Source organism: Kogia breviceps, chromosome 7 (assembly GCF_026419965.1).
Source record: "Kogia breviceps isolate mKogBre1 chromosome 7, mKogBre1 haplotype 1, whole genome shotgun sequence".
Classification (NCBI taxonomy): Eukaryota; Metazoa; Chordata; class Mammalia; order Artiodactyla; family Physeteridae; genus Kogia; species Kogia breviceps.
Genome location: NC_081316.1, coordinates 112,687,687 through 112,707,527, shown reverse-complemented (window position 1 = coordinate 112,707,527; position 19,841 = coordinate 112,687,687). Strand labels below are relative to the sequence as shown.

Below are 19,841 nucleotides of genomic sequence, written 5' to 3'. Positions count from 1 at the left end.
TGGGTCACTTGCATTCTCATCCCAGGACCGACCAGACAGAACAAACCACAGGAAAGTTACTTCCTGGTGTAAAATGCGGGTCTTAAACAATCAATTCACTTAAAAGGGTTTGTAGGCAGTGGTTTACAAAATGAGGCTTGAAAACATTTGCTGCCCTGCCTGCACTTCTGGGGTTGCTGACCTGTGGCTAGAGGGACGAGAGCTGTGGACCGGGATCCAAGTCTTTCACCTCCCAGCTTCGTGCACTTTCCTGGGCACGCTCTGCTCCCCATCTTTCCCATCCATCTCTGGAGGACCCCTCGCTTCTGTAATAGTCCCACACCAGTGAGTTCCAGTATGTTTGTGTGGAAGGGAGTGTGTTTACAGCTAGAAACACCTACTTGATATGCCTATTGTGTTCCCAATACAAAGGAGAGTAATTAAAGTTCAATCCAATCTTGGCTACCGGAGACGTACAGAGATAGAGTGAAAAAATCAATGTCAGGGTCATGGGTGAAAGAAAGCTGGAAAACACCACTGTACTTTTCATACCCACACTCTCAACAACCCCGTGAGGCAGGGAGGGCAGAAGTTCTTCCCGTTTTACCAATGCAGAGTGGCCTCAAATAAGCTCCATTAGGGTAGGAACTATTAATGCTGTGTCCCCGGCACGTGGCACAGGGTCTGCAAGACCCACAGAAAGCACCTGATGTTTATGAAATGGCTGAGTGAATGAAAGAAATAGTGCTGTAATTACTTGTCCAAATTTGTATAATTCATCAGCAGTGCAGTGGGACAGGCCTGGATTCCTGAATTTCTACCACGTTGAGTTGAGTCAGACCACGCTTCCTCCTCCAGACCACAGACTCCCAAAGACAACACGCACCGAGGGCCGTGCTCACCCATCCCCCTCCCGCCGGGCTACCCAGGCACCGGAGCTCCTAGGAGATCAACCGGAAAGGGGGGCAAAGCGGGTTCCAGCTCCTCAGGCCCGCTGCTGATGGATCACCTGTTCCTGATTTATTTTAAGCTTTGTCTACTTGGGCCATTAACTATTTTTGTAGCTGTTTAAAGCACTCATCCTGCTTGGAGGCAAGAGGATAGACAATAAAATGTCTGTGTTTTTTTGATAAATATAGGAATTCAGGTAGGAAGTTCATCAAATAAAAACCCTAAACAAGCCATGAGAGCGAGTGTTTCTTCTAGCAAAGTCCTGTTGCTATAGTCCACCGTCTCCTAAATAAGGCATAAGGCCCCACAGTCAGACCCAAAGGCTATTTTTGCCTTTGCCATGATGAAGAATCCAGGTCTGGAGTGAGCTGGAGTTGAGGGACACATCCAGTTTAAAGACATGGGTGGCCCAAGCAGGCCAGAGAGAGAGGTCACTGTGCACAGAGAGAAGAAAGGCCCAGCAGAAAATAAAAAAGCAAGAGAAGAGTCCGTTTTGATGAGTCAAAGTGAGGGAAGGCAGGTCACCCGTAGAGTCCCTGGGGTGTTGGCCCCAGGGGCATCAATCACAGCCACAGAAAAGGCTTAGGGGGACTCTCAAAGCTGTGGAATTAACTCTATTGCTGCAGAGCCAATGTGCCTCACCAGCAGCTGAGCAGGAGGCCCTTCCAGGCAGGGGGCTCCAGCCCTTAAAGGGATGAGAGGAATGTAAAGTGTGAAAACATCTGAACCTGCTTCTGCCCGGCCCAGCTGCATGGCCTGGAAAGGGGGGGGCGGGATTCACAGCCAGGGGCCCCAGCCCCCTCCCCTCCCCCTCCCCTCCCCCTCCAGTTAATGAAACCAGCATGGGGATCCTAATGACCGATCAAAGCCCGTCCAGCTTTCCCAGAGGTCTGCTCCCCTGGCTCCGTGCAGAGGGGGAATGATGCCGGGATAGGGAGGGAAAGAAGGTACTCAGAGGGCAAGAGAGACGGGTCTGACCTCCCCCGACACGGCGGGCCCAGCCTTAGCCTTGCCGGTACTAGATGGGTATCTCCAAGCACAGCGTCCTGTGGTTCTGAACACTGTTCTTCCGGCTCGGAGGGTTGCAGGAGGATGCAGGGGGATGGAGGGTCCCAAGCAAGTGCTTGACTTCCGTCCGAAGTGAGCTTCCCATACTGGTCCTGGAGTGAGAGTTTTGCCTTTCTTGCCTCCCTCTGGTCCATAACGAGGCTACATCCTTGGTGAATCGCCAGAACCCTTTTAATATCACCCATCGTTAAGTCATGCTATGTAAGCGCCCAGCTACTTGCATAGCAGTTGGGTCCTAATCCAAACCGCAAACTGAGTGCCCACATTCATAGGGGGCTGTGCCTAGTGGCTCAGACTGGATCCCACTAGGATTTCCGCTTTCTAGTCAAATGCTCACGCGGCCAACATGCTGGGGGCACGCAGACAGAGGAATGCTAAGCGCCGAATACATACGCGTATAGACCAGATAAAATGTTTGTCTTGCCTATAAGCCAAGGGCAAGGGTATCTGTGGAACAGCAGGTATGTGTCTGTGTTTGCGGAAGAGTGGGGGGAGGTTACTGGTAGCAGGAGTTTGTGCGTGTTGTGTGGAGGGGGGTGTTTAAGGTGAGGGTAGGGAAGCTGCTGCCTTCTCCAGTAAACCTAACGGTTTCCTAAAATGGCTGGTGGAGCTACAGAGGGAGAACTCTGCTTGGTGGGTGGCGTTGCCCATGGAGTGTTACAGGAAATGGGAGAACCTGAATGACATTTCAGAGGTGGAGAAGAGTGCATGAGAGGGTGGGGGTGCTACCACGAAAATTCCGGGAGGGAGACTGGAGTGGTGCTTGCCGGGAGAGGGCGACAATAGCAGAGGATCCCATCAGAATCAGGGGAGGTGCAGGGGGGGGTGAGAGGAGGGACTAGGAAAATCCAGGTGACAGATGGCCAGGCTGAGGCAGAGGCGCAAAGGAACGGAGGAGTGATGTAGGCACTGAACAGAGGGACCACACACCTAGCTCATATCCAGGTCTCCCTGGAGACAATGTTTTCATTAAACTATCATGGTAGAATTCCCACAGTCCCCGGGACTTGCCCTACCTCTTGGGGCATAAAGCGAGGGTCTGGATCAAGGACTCGGGTGCGTCATGCTGGAATTGAGGTACAGGAGGTGGACAGCAGAGGGCGCTGTGACTCTGACAGTATTGAACAGGGAGCCGCCAGAAGGAGGAAGCAGGCCACAGGAAGGGTTCCAGTGGGTTGTTGCTTTTGTATTTTCTAAACTTACCATCCGCCTTTAGTGTGCCATAAACACAGAGCGACACCCTTACAAGTAATCACGGAGTGTCCCCAGAACGGACTGGACCAGAACTGGGGGCCAGAAGCTGCTTCGCTGTCGTGTCACTTGGCTTGTGCCCGAATAGCACGGGGCCGTAACCAGGAACGCTTCTGGACTAAAATGGGAGGAAGAAAAAGCCTGCCTCGTTTTTAATAACTTTATTCCCCAAACTTCAAAAATGAAATTGCCAAGTGAAGAACTTGCCTTGAAAAAAAAATTCTAATTTATTATAAAGAAGGTCCGGGGCTTGGGAATTTTTTTAATGCAGATTCCTAATTTTCCAAAGTGAGATTCTCCTGTGCATTTGAATAGATTATGCTCGGTATCGCTAGCCCTTAGCACAACGGGAACATTATTAAAACGACTGCATGGGTCTCAGAGGAAGGGCCCTGCTTCTCCCTTCTTTTTGCATTTTGGGGACTTTGTAGCAGAGACTGTCCATTTCTACCTGTGGCAGAAACTGGGTTTCTGAGCAGGTGATAAAGAGATGTGCTCAGCGGTCCAGGCCTTGAGGACGCAAGTCATACTGGGTCCAAAAGTAATGAGATTAGACCTGAAGGAATTAAGAGGAAGCGGGACATCCTTTCCAGAGAGCCCCATTTAGGAAGTGATTCCCCTGTGTGCCCGGCCCACACTCGAACCGGGCCCGGCTTTCCTGAGAACACTGAGTGTCAAAGAGCAGCTGATTCACCAAGATGATGAGCTTCGCCTGAGAAGCGGGGCTCAGCCTCTGACAGCACAAAGGGAAGAAGGCGGGAGGAAGAGCAAGTTCCCCAGCAGAAAACTCACATGGAAGACACTCCCATGTGGCAGCCACTCCTAGAGGCCCCGAAGAGTGGAGAGAAGGGTGCCCTGAAAGCCAGCTGGCCTCCAAGTCTAGCATTCTGGAGAGAACAGCCCTTCCCCATGAGTCAGAAGACTGTCCTGCAGGCCTCACCCACGTCCTCCGCCCCGCCCATTCCCTCCATGCCCTAAGTTCTCCCCATGATCCCCCATCCTGGTCAGCTTCCTTGGGAACCAGTTTGGCTCAGGGAAGGCCCATGGGAACCTAGCCACAGCCTAGCGGCCTAGCCGAGGCCATAAAGACCCCAGGCCTCGGCCTGGTCGCTTTACCATGGACACCGAGACTTCATTCCTGGACTGCTGGGGTTACATGGAGATGTGTGGCTTCCCCGGAACAGATTATTCCTTGGCTGCATATGTGAGTATTTTCGATGGTGAGGTTCTGGTGGCTCCTCAGAGAAGAGAGCCTTGGGACAGCCCCTGCGTTGGGCTTCTGCTCTGAGGCCTTGGACGAGGGACTGGAGCTTTCCTTCCTCCCCCAAAAGGCTAGAGCACCTCAGTGGTGGCTTCCGGGGGGCTGAGCACCTTAGGGCTGCAATCCCACCTCCCCACCTCCCTCGGCAGCTGGGATGGATGAATCCTCAGCTGTATGCTGAGAGTTAAATTAGGTTCCTCTACTTCACTGCACCCGGGTCAGCATTTTTGGACAACACAGGCCCTCACTGCAGCTCTCCTGCTAATGCCCACCAAACCCAAACTTCTCCCAGCTGCCCAGGAAGGCAAAACAGGGGGTGGGGCCGGAGGCAGAGAGGCAGCCGCCACCAGCTGTGCCAATCCCGTGCTCTCTGACCTCTTGGCCCTACCCTGGTCTGTCCCTGAGCCTTGGGGGTGGGAGTGTGGGCCTTGGCACCTACCACCTGCTAAACACAGGCAGTGTCCCGGTTGCCGTACCCCAGTCCCACTGTGGAGCTCGGAGAGCAGCATCCAGCTACAAAAGAAATGGAGCTGATGTTCCTGCCTCTTCATCAATACCCCAGGGTCCCCCCACTGCCTAAGCAGACAGCAGATGGGTCTGGTCTACTGAGGAAGGATGGTGCTTGTCCCCCATTACGGCCCTTCCGTTCCTAGGTCTCCAGTGGTCCAGGCCGACTTGGTTCTGACTACAGAGGGAAAGGCCCTGACATGGCTGCACACCTGGAAACTCTCAAACAGAGGAACTGTACAAACACCAAGTTCAACCCACGGTCGTTTGTAGAGAGCTACTGACGTGAACAGACGGTCTGCCGTAGCTGAGGTCAGGGTGGGGAGAGCCCAGGAAGGAGCACGGAGTTGAAACACGGGAGCGGGGTCGGGGATGGGCCAAAAGGACGTGTGCTCAAAGCTCAGCGCTTCTGCACTTATACAGGGGCAGGAGTCAGTGGGGGTCCGCATGCCGGACACCCCGTAAAGCGGTCAGTTCATGGGCGGGTAACAGGATGGAGAGGGCAGCACCGTATGCTCACACCAGGCTGCGGGTGTCGGGGCCACAGGACCTAAAGTGATGCGCCCGGGGTCTGCGTCTTCGTGTCCTTTCCATTACGGCACAGAGCTTCCCTGTGGTCAGGAGAAGGGCTGTGTCTGAAACCTTAATGAGTGAGGGATAGCAGAGCAGGGCAAAGACCAGCGACGGAGAACGAATGAGAATGATGGCCTGGCACACAGTAGGGGCTCACTGCACATCTGTGAAATGAATGAAGGAATATTCTAGCTGGCTGCGTTTCACATCAGAGGTACTCAATGAATAATAATTGAGAAAACAGGGAAGTGCGAAGGTGGAGGCTTCTGTGAACGCACAGCCTCGTGATGAACCCTGAGTCTCAAAGAACCAGGCGTGGAGGGAAGGCGCGCACGTGGGAGCAAAGATCAGAAAGCAACTGGTCTCAAGGGCCTCCAGAGACCCACCCACAGAAGCTGGGCCAGGCTTCCAGAGGAGGAGAAGAGAGGACAGGAAGACAGGGTGACCTGCAGGAGGTGCAGCCAGCCTGGGAGTCTCGGAAGAACTTGGGCGGGGTCTGCTGTCTCTGAGCTGAGGGATGGAAGCTGGGAACCAGAGGACAGCATGGGAGAGTGTAGAGAAACGGTCCTGGCTTTTGCTGGATAGAAGCGGACAGAGTCCTGAAGAGAAGGGAGATTCCTCCAATAGGCAGGCAGAGACCGGTGACTAGGGGCTCTGGCAGAGGAAACCTCGGATCGAGAGTTTCCCCAAACACTCAGAGGCAGACTTGATTTACCTGTACCTGGGTCTCCCCGAGTGACGGGTTCAGTGTGTCTGCCTGACGTCTGCTCTGAGCCGTGAGCAGGGGTGGGAGTGTGTGGCACAGGACCATACTAGGTGCAGCACCCTGGGGTGCCACGGTCCTCCGTGCCGGTGACAGCTCCTCGGGTGGGATCTGAACCCAGGGCTTTGCCAAGTGCATGACTCCCTTCAGGGGTCTGGCTTTGCCCGGGCTCTCTCAGAGAGGCGCCCCAGGCCGGGCAGGGGAAGAGCTGAGGGAGGCCTGGCCCTGCCCTCCGCCCCCGGGAAGGCCACCACACCCCTCCCAGCGGTCAGTCACACTCACCTGTGGGCTGTCCTGGTAGGGAGGGGGAGGGACATTCTGCGTGGCCATCATCGTCAGAGCGGGGGCTGGGGAGGCATGTTGCATCATGGGATGGATTCACATGGAGGATCTGTGGCGGGAGAAATGGGGCCGCACCGTTAATAGCTGAGCGCAGGGAGCCCCAGGGACCAGCGGCTGGACATGCTCCCGGGCTGGGCCACCAGGACTGACTGGATACAGCAAGGGCTGGAAGCCCTTCGAGGGGGGTGGGGAACGAATGAGAGTTAAGGGGAGAAGCCTGGGTGGGGTGAGGCTTGCTGTGCTACGCTGACTTGCAAGAAACACTATTCACATCACATGTAAAACAACCTGTGCACCCGCACCCCTGCTTTGTTCAGTACCAGCTCTGGCCTGGTGGGGATGGGGCTTGGCTGGTGGCAGCTCAGGGGGATTGGCGGCCACGGGGGCACCCCACGGTCAAGGGTGCTTTCCCTTCCCCAGGCCTCCCGGAGCTGCCCCCTGCCCCCTCGGGACGGAAGCCTCAGCCCTCACGGTTCCAGATCCCCCCCTCCCTGTCCACAGGGTCTGCCAGGACCACACTAACCCCCCAGGTGTGCTCACGACGCCCCCTAGTGGTGTAGAGGGACGTGGGGCGCTGGTTCCTCCTCAGCCTCGGGAGTGGAGCAAGTACCCTATAGGGCGACCACCGGGAGGTGTTCCGGGAAGGGAAGGAGGCCGGGAACAGGGACCACGGCCACACAGACGCGCCTGCACATTCTCTTAGAAGACTTTCCTTGGCCTTGGTTCAACCCAGAGTTCAACCACACGAGGGGCCAGAAGAGCCGCCCGAAGCAAATGGTCCTCTTACAGACGCGGAGACAGAGGCCAAGAGGAGAGAAGTGTGTGCGTTTCGGCGGGGGAGGGGAGTGCCGGGGAAGCCGGGTTGGACCCAAGCTCTCCAGACTCCCCGTTCCGTCTGCTCTACCGTACCAACCCCCACCCCACCCCATCACCCGTAAGCGAGCTGCCCCCATTGGCCTCAAGGTCTCTTCTTGAATCACAAAGTGGTGCGTAAGTGGAGACGGCCTGGCAGTGACACCCAAGGAAACAGAACGCTGAGAGAGCTGTTTAGCTGCAGGAGATGCCCTGAAATATTTAGAGGTGGAAACCACGGCTAATTGCCTGATACAGGAAGGTGCTGATGAGCAGGCAACCTTTGAGAGTATGACAGTCAGACCGCCCCTCTCCTTCCTCCCTCTCCCTGGGGACCTCGGGGCTCCATCCTCTTCCCACCTGATGTCCCCCCACCACACCCTCCCCGGGCTCTTCCAAAATGTTCACATACCTGAATTCTGTGGGAGTTTGAGGGAGTCAAGGGAGGGTCTCCAGGACCCTATGTGGAGTGTGTGTGTGTGTGTGTGTGTGTGTGTGTGTGTCTTGTTGTGTTGGTTCTTTTTCAGGAAGAGGTGGACAGATCAGCTCTGGCTGACCCGAGTCTCTGAAGTACCAGGTGTGCTTTGACCTGAAGTGCACATGTGAAAGCACTGGAAATCCAGACATTCACTCCACGAATGTTTATCAGGTGTCAACTACACGCAAAGATCTGTGCTGGGGTGGGAAGACAGACGAGAGGAGGCAAGGCCTTCCCCCCAGGGAGGGAGGTGATGGTCCAGCGGGAAAGACAAAAGCGAACAGAGGTTCCCGTGGAGAAGGCACGGGGGGGGGGGGGGCGGGCGGGGCGGGGAATGCCTTTTCCTGTGCTGAAACGTCGAAACTGCAGGTAATTCCTCTTTGCCCCACCGCTATCCCTACCTCGCCCACCCTGGCCTCACTTCAGAAGATGGGTCACCAGGATGTCTTTCTAGCAGAAGCACCCAGGGTCACCCCGTCTCACATACACTAGGCACCGAGATCCAGGCTTTACTTCTGCAAAGAGGCTCGGAAGGGAGCCCTGGGGAAATCAAACTCCGCAGGCGTGGAACCATTGCCTATTTTCATGGCTGGGTCTTGTCTGGGAGGTGGAAAACACCCAAGGAAGGAAAGAGTGGACTGAAGAGGGTTCGCGGGGGAGGGGAGAGGATATAGACTCCTTGAGACATCAGAAAGATCTTCCAGAATGAAGACTTCTGAGATATTAAATTGGGTGTGGAATCTCTCTTTTGGACCCGGAGGGAATAAAGGAAAAAGGGGTATTTCAGGGGTGTGCTAGGCTCAGCCTTTCCTGTGACTCTGGCAGACGAGGTAACTTTGGATGAGGCCTACGGGTACTGGGTCAGGATCCCTTCCCAGGAGCATCAATCAATCTTAGATTCTCCTTGGCCGGAAAAAGCGAACTTCTGAGGTGCTGCAGTGCCAGCAGCCTCCAGAAGGGGGAGCCTGAGGGCATAGTCTGGAGGCAGATTTTCTCCCCTTTTAGGGGCAACTAGTTCCCTTCCACCTTGGGTTTGGGTCTTTTGGTACCTCATGGCACGGCTGAGAAAGTCATCACGAAGGCAAAGCACAGGAAGCTCAATGAGGAGTATCTGGGGTAAAAAGAGGACTCTTTAGTCTGCATTCTTTTGTTCACTGTCCAATCAGTGGGAGGTAGGGTCGTTTTAGAGTCTCTGTCCCTAGAAATACTTGCAACAGCTGGATAGCCGCCCTACCTGGGGGTAAAGAGAGATGGCTAAGAGTAGTCTGCACCCAGAAACAGCCACCGTCCAGGCTGAGAAGAGATTTTTCAGTCTGCAGCCTGCTGGACTCTGGAGCAGGGGCCAGAGGCCCCGGGAACAATTTTCTGAGGACCCAGATGGCCCTTGCCCCTCCCCCTCCTCCCCTCTGGGGTCACCACAGGCCACTAGGCCACTGCCCCATTGCCCTCTGGGGGCTTCTCCTGCAAGAAAACAGGAGGCCTTTTCATCAGGGGCTTAAGTTTCCTTCCCTGCTCGCTCAGGCACAGAAGCCTCTGGTAACCTGATGCTGGGGGAGACGCCTTGCCCATCTCCGGAAGCTCACCCTTTTCTTCACACGCCCCCTCACCCGCACATGCACTCCTTCCTCCCTCCAGCTGGGCTCGGGGGGGCTGAGGGTCCATGTGGGACCATCCCCGAGAGGAACGTGGGAATCTGACTTCTCTGAGCTGAGGCTCCACAGCTGGGATGCAGGGAACTCCTTGAGCCATCGCTGGGCACCTGGGCCTCTCGGGAAACCTGCCGTTTTTGCACTTTCTTTGGGAGTGTAGAGGGCGCAGCAGTCCTGTCCAGGGCCTCTGAGCATTTGTCTGTGGCCGGAGGCTGCTCCGCCCTGTCCAGGGGCCCCAGCCCTCTGTCACCAGACACCAGGGCGCTGGAGGGAGCACAGCCAAGACGCAAATGGAGGACACAGGAGGAATGATTTACCACCGAGAAATTTCCCAAGTCGAAAGATTGTTTTTAACGTTTAAAACCTTTCATATATGGCAGCTAGGAGGGCGAAAAACCCCACAAAACCCTAATGCAACACTCAACCCCACAATGATATCCAAGAAAAAGTAATTTGTCACTGACACTATCTTCAAAAGGAGCTAAAACTGCCATTTTCCAGAGCTCAGGAGCCAAGGAAGGCAGCGTGCCCAGGCCGGTGGTGGCTGAGGGGGCCTCAAGGATCCCCCTCAGAAAGAGGGGAGAGGCAGCCCCGGGGCACCCACTCCCTCTGTTTCCTCAACTCCAGCTCCCCAGCCAGGTGAGGCCCTCCATCTGGAGCCCAAACACCAGAGTGTTGACAAACAGGCTTAGAAAAAAGATCCAAGCTCCTTGGGAAGGAGCTCATTAGGACTTGTTGACATGAAACCCATTAGACCAATTAACATTCCATTAACGGCCTGGGGCACCCAGGGGTTAACGGTGCCGGCAGTAATTGGGCTGGGGTGCCGGGTTGGGGGCTCAGGGCCTTAAGGATGAGAAACAAAGTCTAATTGGGAACTCTCGAACCAGCCAGACCCACAGCATCTGTTCTTGCTCCCTGACCCTGGCTGAGCCTCCACTGTAGGGCCTGAGGTAGGCGAGGGGATGAAGGGACCAACTTCCCTGTGGCTCTGCACTGTCCCAGCCCATCGCCTGGAGACCCATCCGCCTGGGTGGGTGGCTGGCACAGGATAGGGTGGGGGGACATTTTCACCCTCTTGCACTCTGACGGTGTTGTTTTCTTCATCCACCCCTCCCTTCCCCTCCCCCTCTCCACACCCCGCTTCTGGCCCAGTTTCTCTCTTAGCCCCAGGAAGTTAAGTCTCCTCTCCTCTCCTGGATAGGTTTTCAAAAATGTTGCCCACTCTTACAGAGCCTCTTTGGAGAAGCTAGAATCCTTGAGGGCCCCAGAGCCTAATCTGAAGAGTGCTGTAAGTCAGGGCAGAGGAGTCAGGGAGGGAGCACTGGCCCTGCTTTCCTTCCTTCCTTCCTTCCTTCCTTGCTTCCTCCCTCCCTCCCTTCCTTCCTTCCTTCCTTCCCTTCCTCTCTCCCTCCTTCCCTTCCTTCTTCCACATCAGGGCAGCTAAGAGGCAGCAGTGAGGCCCCCTAGGAGCCCTTCTGGACACACACTAGCAGTATTTTATCATTTGCCTTCCCTTGCTGCAAGAAGAGGCTGTGGAAGTCTGGGCCTCAAGTTTCCTCATCTGTAAACTGCCATGATCAGACAGAGCCTGTCCTTAGGGTCAAAAAAGTCTGGATTCCACAGCCAGCTCTGCCATTTCTCTGTGCGACCTGCACAAGTCACTTTCTCTCTAGGTCTGCAAAATGAGGGAATTCACCAGAATATTCTGAAAGTCTTTGCCCATGGTTAGCACTGAACACAAGCTCTGCTGAGTAGAATGGAAATATCTGAAGCTCCATTCCAAAGGCTCCTTCATTTGAGAGTGAGGGAAGGAGGCCCCTGAGGCCAAGAGAGCCGGGAGCCCTCCTCTGCGTCCCCCCAGCCCAGGAGCCCCCAGGTGGCTACCACCCCCTCCCCCAACCCCAGGTCCGCCCCTCTGAGCAGCTGCCCAGGAGCTGGGTTCTGACGTCTAGACAGATTTGCAGGAGGCTGAAATAACACCGTGAACTCAGCAGGAGGGACCAAAAGGCTGCATTAGTAACCTGGCTGGCTTCAGCTCCCCCCCACCTCCGCCCCCCCGCCCGGTGCAGCCGACTCAAGCCTGGCGCAATGCCGTTTATTTTCCTTCCGCGGAGAGCCTGGTCCAAAATGAGTCTCTGGCCCAGCTCCCTTCCCAGAAGCTGCCTGTAGGTGGCGCCGCGGAGCCCCGCTTTAATTGCATTATATAATATAACCTGTTTACTAAATCATGTAATCAGTCGCTTTAGGATTTACAGCTTCGGATGTGTACAGAGGATTGGACTTTGAGTCAAATTTAAAAACAAATAAGAACGAGAGGCAGCTGTTGCTGATAGTGTGATATTCATCTTTTGGAAACAAATTCACCCCACTGCTATAAATTATGCCTGGAAAAAAAAAAAGTGTTGGTGGTGGGAAGGAGTTGGCTACGGCTCCTCTGCTGGCAACTCAGAGCGATGAATCTTGAAATAACGGTGTCAACCTGTCACTGATTTCATGTGACTCTTGTGGATTTATCTAAAGAAACGCAGGCGTGCGCGCGCGGGCGTGCACACACACACACACACACACACGCGCACACACACAAAAACACACACACACACCAGGTCTCTTCCCAAAACCCAGTAAGGGCTAGAAACCGCCGCTGAGAGCTGAGTGGCTAAAGGAGCTCGATGGTCTCCGAGCCTTGGTGCATGGAGTCAGTACCGCAGTGACAAGGGCGAGGCCAGTGCCGGGATGGAGGGGAGGACGGAGGTGAGAGAGAGGGTACACCTGTGGGTGGGAAGCCTCAACATGTGAGGAGGTCTGGTGGAAGTGTTTCAAAGTGAGGGGAGAAGTGAAGGGTCCTGTGGAATGGGAAAGGGCCAGCCCCCCCGGAGCCACGCCCTCATAGCACAGCAAGCACCAGACCTGGGCCTCTTCACCCCGAGTGTTCTGGGAGCCCGGCGGCGGAAGCTCAGGGCCTGAGGTGACGGGAATGCCGTGGCCTAGCGGATGCTGCTCCCCCCCCCAATCCTTCTGACCTCGGGGTGTTGGGGGCAAAGAGAATCCTCTAGTCTGAAAAGACCAGGCTCACAGGAAGGGCGTGGGAGCCAGGAGGGTAGCTGTGTCTACACTGAAGGAAGGACGGCGGGAAGAGCTGAGCAGGATTTGCACTCAGGATCAGATCCCCGGCTCCCTCGCTGTGCTGCAGGCTGGCTGGCTAAGAGGGCGCACCTCCCCCGTTACCCGGGTTCCGGGGGCCACTGCGCCAGGCACAGAGCCCAAGTCCTGGCAGACCGTCCCAGTCAGAAGGGCCACTTCCCTGGTGTCTCTCCGGTTCCTGCTTGGAACTCTCGGCGGGAAATAATTCTCTGCTGACTTGAGAAGCAGCAGAGATGACAGTAGGCTACTCAGGCCCCTTGGCCACCCATAGCCCTCTGCTCTGACTGTGCTTCACTGCTTTTCTGGGAAGCCCACCTGGGAGGTGGTCCAGGTCACGCCCTCTCGTGATGGCGCTGGTCTCCAGGAAACAGAGGAGGCAGCAGGGGCCAGCATGAGTTTGACCAGCTCTGCTGGCTTCCGCCTCCCTGCGAGATGGGAAATCGCCCTCTCTCCCCACCTCTCTCTCCTCCTTCAGCCCTGAAACCACCATGTGGTCTTTGGAAGGGGTAGGAGCCGACTGTGAACCGTCCCAGCGGCGAGGGCCCCTCCTCGGCCTGTCCAAGGGCCTCCCCCTCCTCCCTTTCCCCATGCCCAAGGCCATTTTGCTCTTTGCTCTTTATCTGGAATAACAATCTATCCCCCCTGGGGGTGGGTCCACGGGGTCATTTATGCGCTCACGGACCTGGGGATGAGCTCACTGAGAGACCCGGTTCTGGGAGGACGGGGATGATACTCCACCTTGGATCCCAGTGTGTCCACAGTGTGGTGGGGCGAGCTTCATGGTGACACTCCCTGCGTGGGGGTGGAGCTGTTGGGAATCTCAGACCCATGTCAGCCACCCTCCACACCCCTGACCGGGTTTCCCAGGGAAGAGCCCCATCCTGGCCCACTGCCTCTGATTCATGAGGGCCCCCGGCACATCAGGGCCCAGAGCCAGGGCTGTAGCTTTCTTTCCTTTACTCCCCCAGTTCAGCTCGTTTTCATTTTGGCTTCAAAAAAATAATGGACCAGGGTCAGAGTTAGGAGAGCAGCCCTCGCTCTGGCCCTGGCATCTCTCCTGCCTGCTCTTGCTTCTCACACGAGGACCAGAAAGTGACAGAGCCCCCCGCTTTCCTCCCTGCCTTGGCTGTCACACCTTTCCTGGCTTCAAAACGCCGCTGATATATTTTACAAACTGAAACAGCAATTTAATTCCCCCTGATAGCGGCAATTGTCCATTAGATCTTCCTACCGAGGAGCTTAACAATAATTCCTTTCATCTGACTGCTTGCTTCTTCTTGATCTGAGAACCAATCCCATAAATAGCAGGCAAGAGTTTTCACATTACTCTCCCTCTCCAGCTTTTAGCATTCTGATGAAGACTCTCATCTCCTCTTTAAAGCACTTTACAACTTGGCAATTTCCCCCCCTTTGGTTCCTTTAAACAAAATAAAACAAAAAAACAGAAAGGGAGAAAAAAAAAAGCATGTTGGCTACAAGGGTAAGCACAGCCCTGCATTCTTCTCACAGAGAAGTGCTTTGCAGCCTCTTCTGCTGGGAGGCAGGGGGATGACAGCAATGACCTCTAATGGTCACCTCCAATCTGCCTTAAGGCAGGTGCTCCTCTGCCCCAGAGGCACCACCAGTCTGGTCCCAAATTTCACACTCACCCACAGTTGGGTCCTGCTTTGGCCAGTGATGCTCGACTTAGAACGTATTTTTCCTTTCCGGGAACCCCCTCCCCTGTCACTGCATCCCAAGAATGGGGGGTCGGGCGGCCATCGCCGGTTCCAGTCGCTGAAGCCTCTCCCCACACCCATGACCAGCTTCCCACCCATCCCTCAGGCAACTCTCGAACCTGGAGGTGGGATTCTGCCCTCTCTTTTTCATCTGCAGCCCCCTTCATCTCTATCCAAACAGCATAAGTGGGAGAGGTGGGGAGGAACAGAGAAAGGAGAGAGCTTGAGGCCTTTCATTCAATTATTTTTCTTCTCTTTCCAACAAGCAGGCAGCCCTAGTGGTCCGGGGCAGAGGAGGGCCCTGCAGCTCTTCCGGGGGAGCGGCGCGGGTGCATTGCCAGGGCAGCTGGGAGCCCCCGGGCTTCTCCCCTGGGGCCCCATCACGTGCTCCTTGTCTGCACACATGTGTAGAGAAACAAATCTAAAAATGAACCCGAGGGCTGAAATCCCCCCTCGACAAACCCGCTTCCCAAGTTTATTATTATTTGTCGAGAGCTGACGGCAACCGCTGAGAAAACAACTTGGGCTGGGTCCCTGAGGCTCGCGATACAACAGAGACAGACAAACAGCTCCGACGCTGGGGACCCCGGTTGGAAGGAGAGCTTCTGCTTCTGCTGCCCTACCTGCCTGCTCCCTCCCATCAGTCCTTCTCTTCTCGGAGGCAGTTGCCTTGCAGGCTGCCACTTCCCAGGCGCCAGGAAGAGGAAGGAGAGGAAGAGGAAGGAGAGCAGGAGAAGTGAGGGGCCAAGAAGGGGGTGGGGAGGGAGAGGTCTGGGTCGGGGGGTGTCCACAGAGGTAAGGGACCCTGGTGCCTATCGGGTGTGTCACCCGTGATGCTCTCAGATTCTCCTGGAAGCAGAGGATGCTAAAAGGGTCAGCCAGACCCCTCTTCTCTCTGAGAAGGACTGCACCACGTCCTCTGATGGGATGATATCTTGCTCCATTTTTAAAAAATTGCCTCCAGAAAAAAAAAAAAAAAAAAAAAAAAGGTCAAGAATCAGAGCTGTGGAAGCAAGTGGCCCTTTGGGCTCAGTTTATCATTATCATTGAAAAGCCACTCATCCCTGATACTTCCTGACTCAGCCAACAGCTGTCCTCCCCCTGGGCCTCTGTGGGGACCCAGGTGAGCTCGTGAGCAAAAGGTAGGGGGACCAGGTAGAGTCCACAGTAATGAGGTCAACTTGTGGCACGGAAGGATGCCAGCTGGGCTGCTTCAACCCTTGGTCCTCACTGCTGTTTGGAACGAGAGCAGGTACACTGGCTCTGTGTTCCTGATTCCTCAGAAAGGCAGCCCCGGTGGGGAGGGGGAGGAGCGGAGGATGGAGGCTGCCATTGAGAGGTGGTGACGCAGGGCAGCGAGTCCATTCCTGGGCATCACCAGCCAAGCCCCGGCTGAGCAGGCAAGCCCTGTCTACCTCCTGAGAAATGTTTCCTCCACGCCTCCTGCGTGCTTCTCTGCGGGCAACAACCCTTTCCTTCATCAAAACTTTGCTCAGAAGCCTACTCCGTGAAGCCTTCTTTACTTTCCACTGCTGGACCGTCCTCTCACTGGGAGCCCTGCCGCTGGGCAGAAGAAGGGCACGTAGCATGATTTAGCACGACGCGTGTTTCTACGTTATGGAAAAACTACTTCCCAGCTACGTCCCATCCTGCCCGTTGAACCCTCTGCTCCCCAGCAGACGAGATCATGGCTTTACCTTGCATTTCATTCTGGGGGGAAAATGTCTGTGCAATATGATTTCACAAGGTCTACCTCCTTACAGAGCCTGGATCTATATACAATTACAATTAAATTTCTTTGGTTTACTGTTAAACTATCAAACAAACAAACCTGGGACGGATACATCTTTAAGCCCCAGCAATCATTGACACCTCAGTGAGAATGAGTTTGTTTCCCTGGAGCCAGTTTTGCTCAGGGCGAGATGATACCCAGAATTATTAACGACTGCCATTTACTGACCCCTCACCATGCACCAGGCATTATGCTAAGCTTCTTTCACAGATAACCTTGTTTGTTTTTCCCAACAACCATATGGTGTAGGTGTGATTGTTGTCTCCTTTCAAGGATGCGAACACTGAGGCTTGGAGAAATTGAGTTTCCAAATGTGACACACGGCCTGATTTCAGAGTCTAAATATTTAACCTAGAGGTCTTGGGGGCGGAGGTGGGGAACACCGGCGTAGGAGCAGATCCCTGGAAATGGAGCAGGAGAAAGACAAGGCTGACTGTGGAAATACTACCATCTGCAGTCAGGACACCCAACATGGGCTGCCCCTCACTTATTATTATTATTTTTTTAAATATTTATTTGGTTGCGCCGGGTCCCGGTTGTGCCTCACTGGCCCCCCAGTTGCGGCCCGCCAGCTCCTCAGCTGTGGCATTCGAACTCCCAGTTGCAGCATGCATGTGGAATCCAGCCCCTCGACCAGGGATTGATCCCGGGCCCCCCCACACACTGGGAGCGTGGAGTTCCAAGCACTGCGCCACCAGGGAAGTCCCTGCCCTTCACTTCTACATGCCCCGAATTTCCAAGAGTCGCATTGTATCAACACACGTAAACATCCCCCGTTTGCCAAATTTGGGCTTTTGTACCTCATTAACGAGCACGCACTTTGTGCCTGCAGATGGTGAGGCCTCCTAACAGCAACCGTTCATTTCCTTCAGCCCTGTCTTCTTTGGACAGCAGGGTGTGTGCAAATTTATTTAAATACCGTATTGCATTTGCTCTTATTATTGCATAAAAATGAGTGGAAGATGGAAAACAAAGTGCTGATAGCAGCGATAAGAAGTCAGGGCCTCATAAACTCGATGCAACCTGAACAGAGATGCTCCCATCATCGCTGAGAGAGGCAGGTGTGAGCTTCCATCGTGGACTCACTGGACTGTGGGTTCAATTATGAAGGGAAAGAACAAAATTCGAGGACGAACGTGAAATGCTGGAACACGTCGTTGAAGACTGCATGTAAAAGGCAGCGCGTGTAATATGGGGAATTTGATCAAGTGTCTCAGCTGTGAGAGCAGAAGGCCGGAGCTGGGCGGGGGCGGGGCTGCCTGTGCCCTGACGCCACAGGCCTCGGGCAGCTCGCGGGGCCAGGGCTCTGACTCACATTGGCTGCGATTCAGGCAGTGTCCCCTTCCCGTGCTGCGGCCCAGGTGGCGCGGGGCGGGGTGGAAGGGGGCGTGCAGTCAGCCTGCTCCCTGTGACTGCCTCTGCTTGGCCTTTTCTCCCCACCCCACCCATCATTTTCCGGGGACCACCCACAGCTGCAAAGAAGTCCCTGTTCTGGAGGGAAATACGCCGTGACTCACGGTGAAGAGGCACCTGGCTCTATCTTTGGAAAGCCTGTCCAATTGGGCAGTACTGGCTTTTTTTTCAGGTTGCGGGCACCCCATCCTTAGGGAGCATCCAGTCCTTGTCATATCTACCTGGGTCCTGACTTTATCCCCTTGCAGAAGCCCTTTCCTGCAAACCTTCTTTTCAGAGTCGCTTCCTTCCTCTCTCAGCCCAGAGGTTCCAGGCAGCATTCTGAAAGGGCGACCGGTAAAGACATCTTTGCGGGCCGGCAGTGGGGTTTTTACCCACACCCTCTGAAGCAGGAAGCAGTTAAACAGAAGTGCAGAGGACCAGAGCTGTGTTCTACCTCCCACTGGCTCCTGGTTGTCCCCTGCCAAGCTCTATCCCCTTCAACCTCCAGCCCTGGAAAAGGGTCTATAGTTCTCGGGTTTCTAACGGGGAAAACTTAGTCATATGCTGGCCCTTCCCACTGCACTCAACCAAGGAGAAGTGTTTCAGGTTAGCAGCAGAATCTCTGAATACTAGCAGCTTGTCTGAAAAGTATAACGCTCATCAAACCTTAATTCTGGGGCTTCCCTGGTGGCGCAGTGGTTGAGAGTCCGCCTGCCGATGCAGGGGTCGCAGGTTCGTGCCCCGGTCCGGGAAGATCCCACATGCCGCGGAGCGGCTGGGCCCGTGAGCCATGGCCGCTGAGCCTGCGCGTCCGGAGCCTGTGCTCCGCAACGGGAGAGGCCACAACAGTGAGAGGCCCGCGTACCGCAAAAAAAAAAAACACCCTTAATTCTGCCCTTTGCAGTGATAACGCATTCCCTATATCATTGTGGTCTCAGTGGAAAGAAAGAGTCCTGCCCTCAGTACAGAATCTTTGTGGACTTGAAGTTCAAGATTGTGCCTCTACTTGTGCCACTAAGACAGAGCCCAACTCTCACGGCAGGACAAGGACAGGAGGGGGGTGCGGTGGGGAGGAGACAATTTCACACAGTGGACTCCGGCCCTGGGGGACCAGTTAGGGTGCTCTGACTGAGAACAGAGAATGACCTTCTGGGATCTGAGCGCTTGTTGATCTGGGTCTTCCAGCATCTGGCCGGTTCAGGGAGAAGGAGTGCAGCATCTCACCTCCCACATCTAGAGATTCTGTCCAGAGCAGATTGATCTGGGGAGGCAGGGGAGCTGCACATGAGGCATCTGCTCCCAGAACCCATCTCTGGGGAGGGGAGGACGAATAAATGGGAATTCTCATCCAAGATGCCTCCCCAGGGCTTCCCTGGTGGCGCAGTGGTTGAGAGTTCGCCTGCCGATGCAGGGGACGCGGGTTCGTGCCCCGGTCTGGGAGGATCCCACGTGCCGCGGAGCGGCTGGGCCCGTGAGCCGTGGCCTCTGAGCCTGCGCGTCGGGAGTCTGTGCTCCGCAACGGGAGAGGCCACAGCAGTGAGAGGCCCGCGTACCGCAAAAAAAAAAAAAAAAAAAAAAAAAAACCAAGATGTCTCCCCAAGGGTACAGGTGTTCTCAGGCTGAGGCAGGTCCCTGCTAACAGCGGGCCTCTCTGATCTCTCTTTTAGGGCCTGGCTGTCTCAGGTCAGAGCATCTGCTCTGCAGCACTGGGAGGAGAAGTCTGCTGTCTCTTTGTTCTGGAATTCATAAAAGTGAAAAAAAGGATCTTGTCTAATGAGGCCCTTGCCATGGTGAGGGATCATATCATGGAACAGGAGGCTGTGTGTGCAAGTGAGCTGAGATTGTGGCGAGTGGAGGAGAGGGGCTGAGGGAGATGAAGAGGGAAGAAGGCCCACGTAAGAATGATCTGGAAGGCCAAGGAGAGAGGTCCCCAAGGGGGACATTCAGGGGATGCCGAAGAAATGTGAGGTTTTAGGGAACTGTCTTGGGAGGCTGGCCGCTACGGCTGCCCTACAGCTCGACCTCAGCTTTCCCCCTCACTCTTCATTCTTAGCTTCTTCCCCAAGCCCAGGAGCAGTGTTGGACCCAAGGCTCCAGAGCAGACTCTCCAGAGCAGAT

The 19,841-nt window shown here is 55.1% G+C and overlaps 1 protein-coding gene across 13 annotated transcripts in view; it reads right to left on the bottom strand.

Annotated features, from left to right (window-relative positions):
* Window positions 1-19,841, bottom strand: part of PKNOX2 (PBX/knotted 1 homeobox 2) — a 262,542-nt gene that overhangs the window by 69,376 nt on the left and 173,325 nt on the right. For 6 of the 13 annotated variants that reach the window (XR_010841494.1, XM_059070703.2, XM_067039241.1 and 3 more), the window contains one exon: window positions 6,636-6,744. The exons of the other annotated variants lie outside the window; for them this stretch is intronic. Coding sequence is in view for 5 of the 6 variants with exons in the window: in XM_059070703.2 (XP_058926686.1) it covers window positions 6,636-6,722 (87 nt within the window). In the remaining variant the exon portion in view is untranslated. The remainder of the gene's footprint in view (window positions 1-6,635; window positions 6,745-19,841) is intronic. 13 annotated transcript variants of the gene reach the window in all.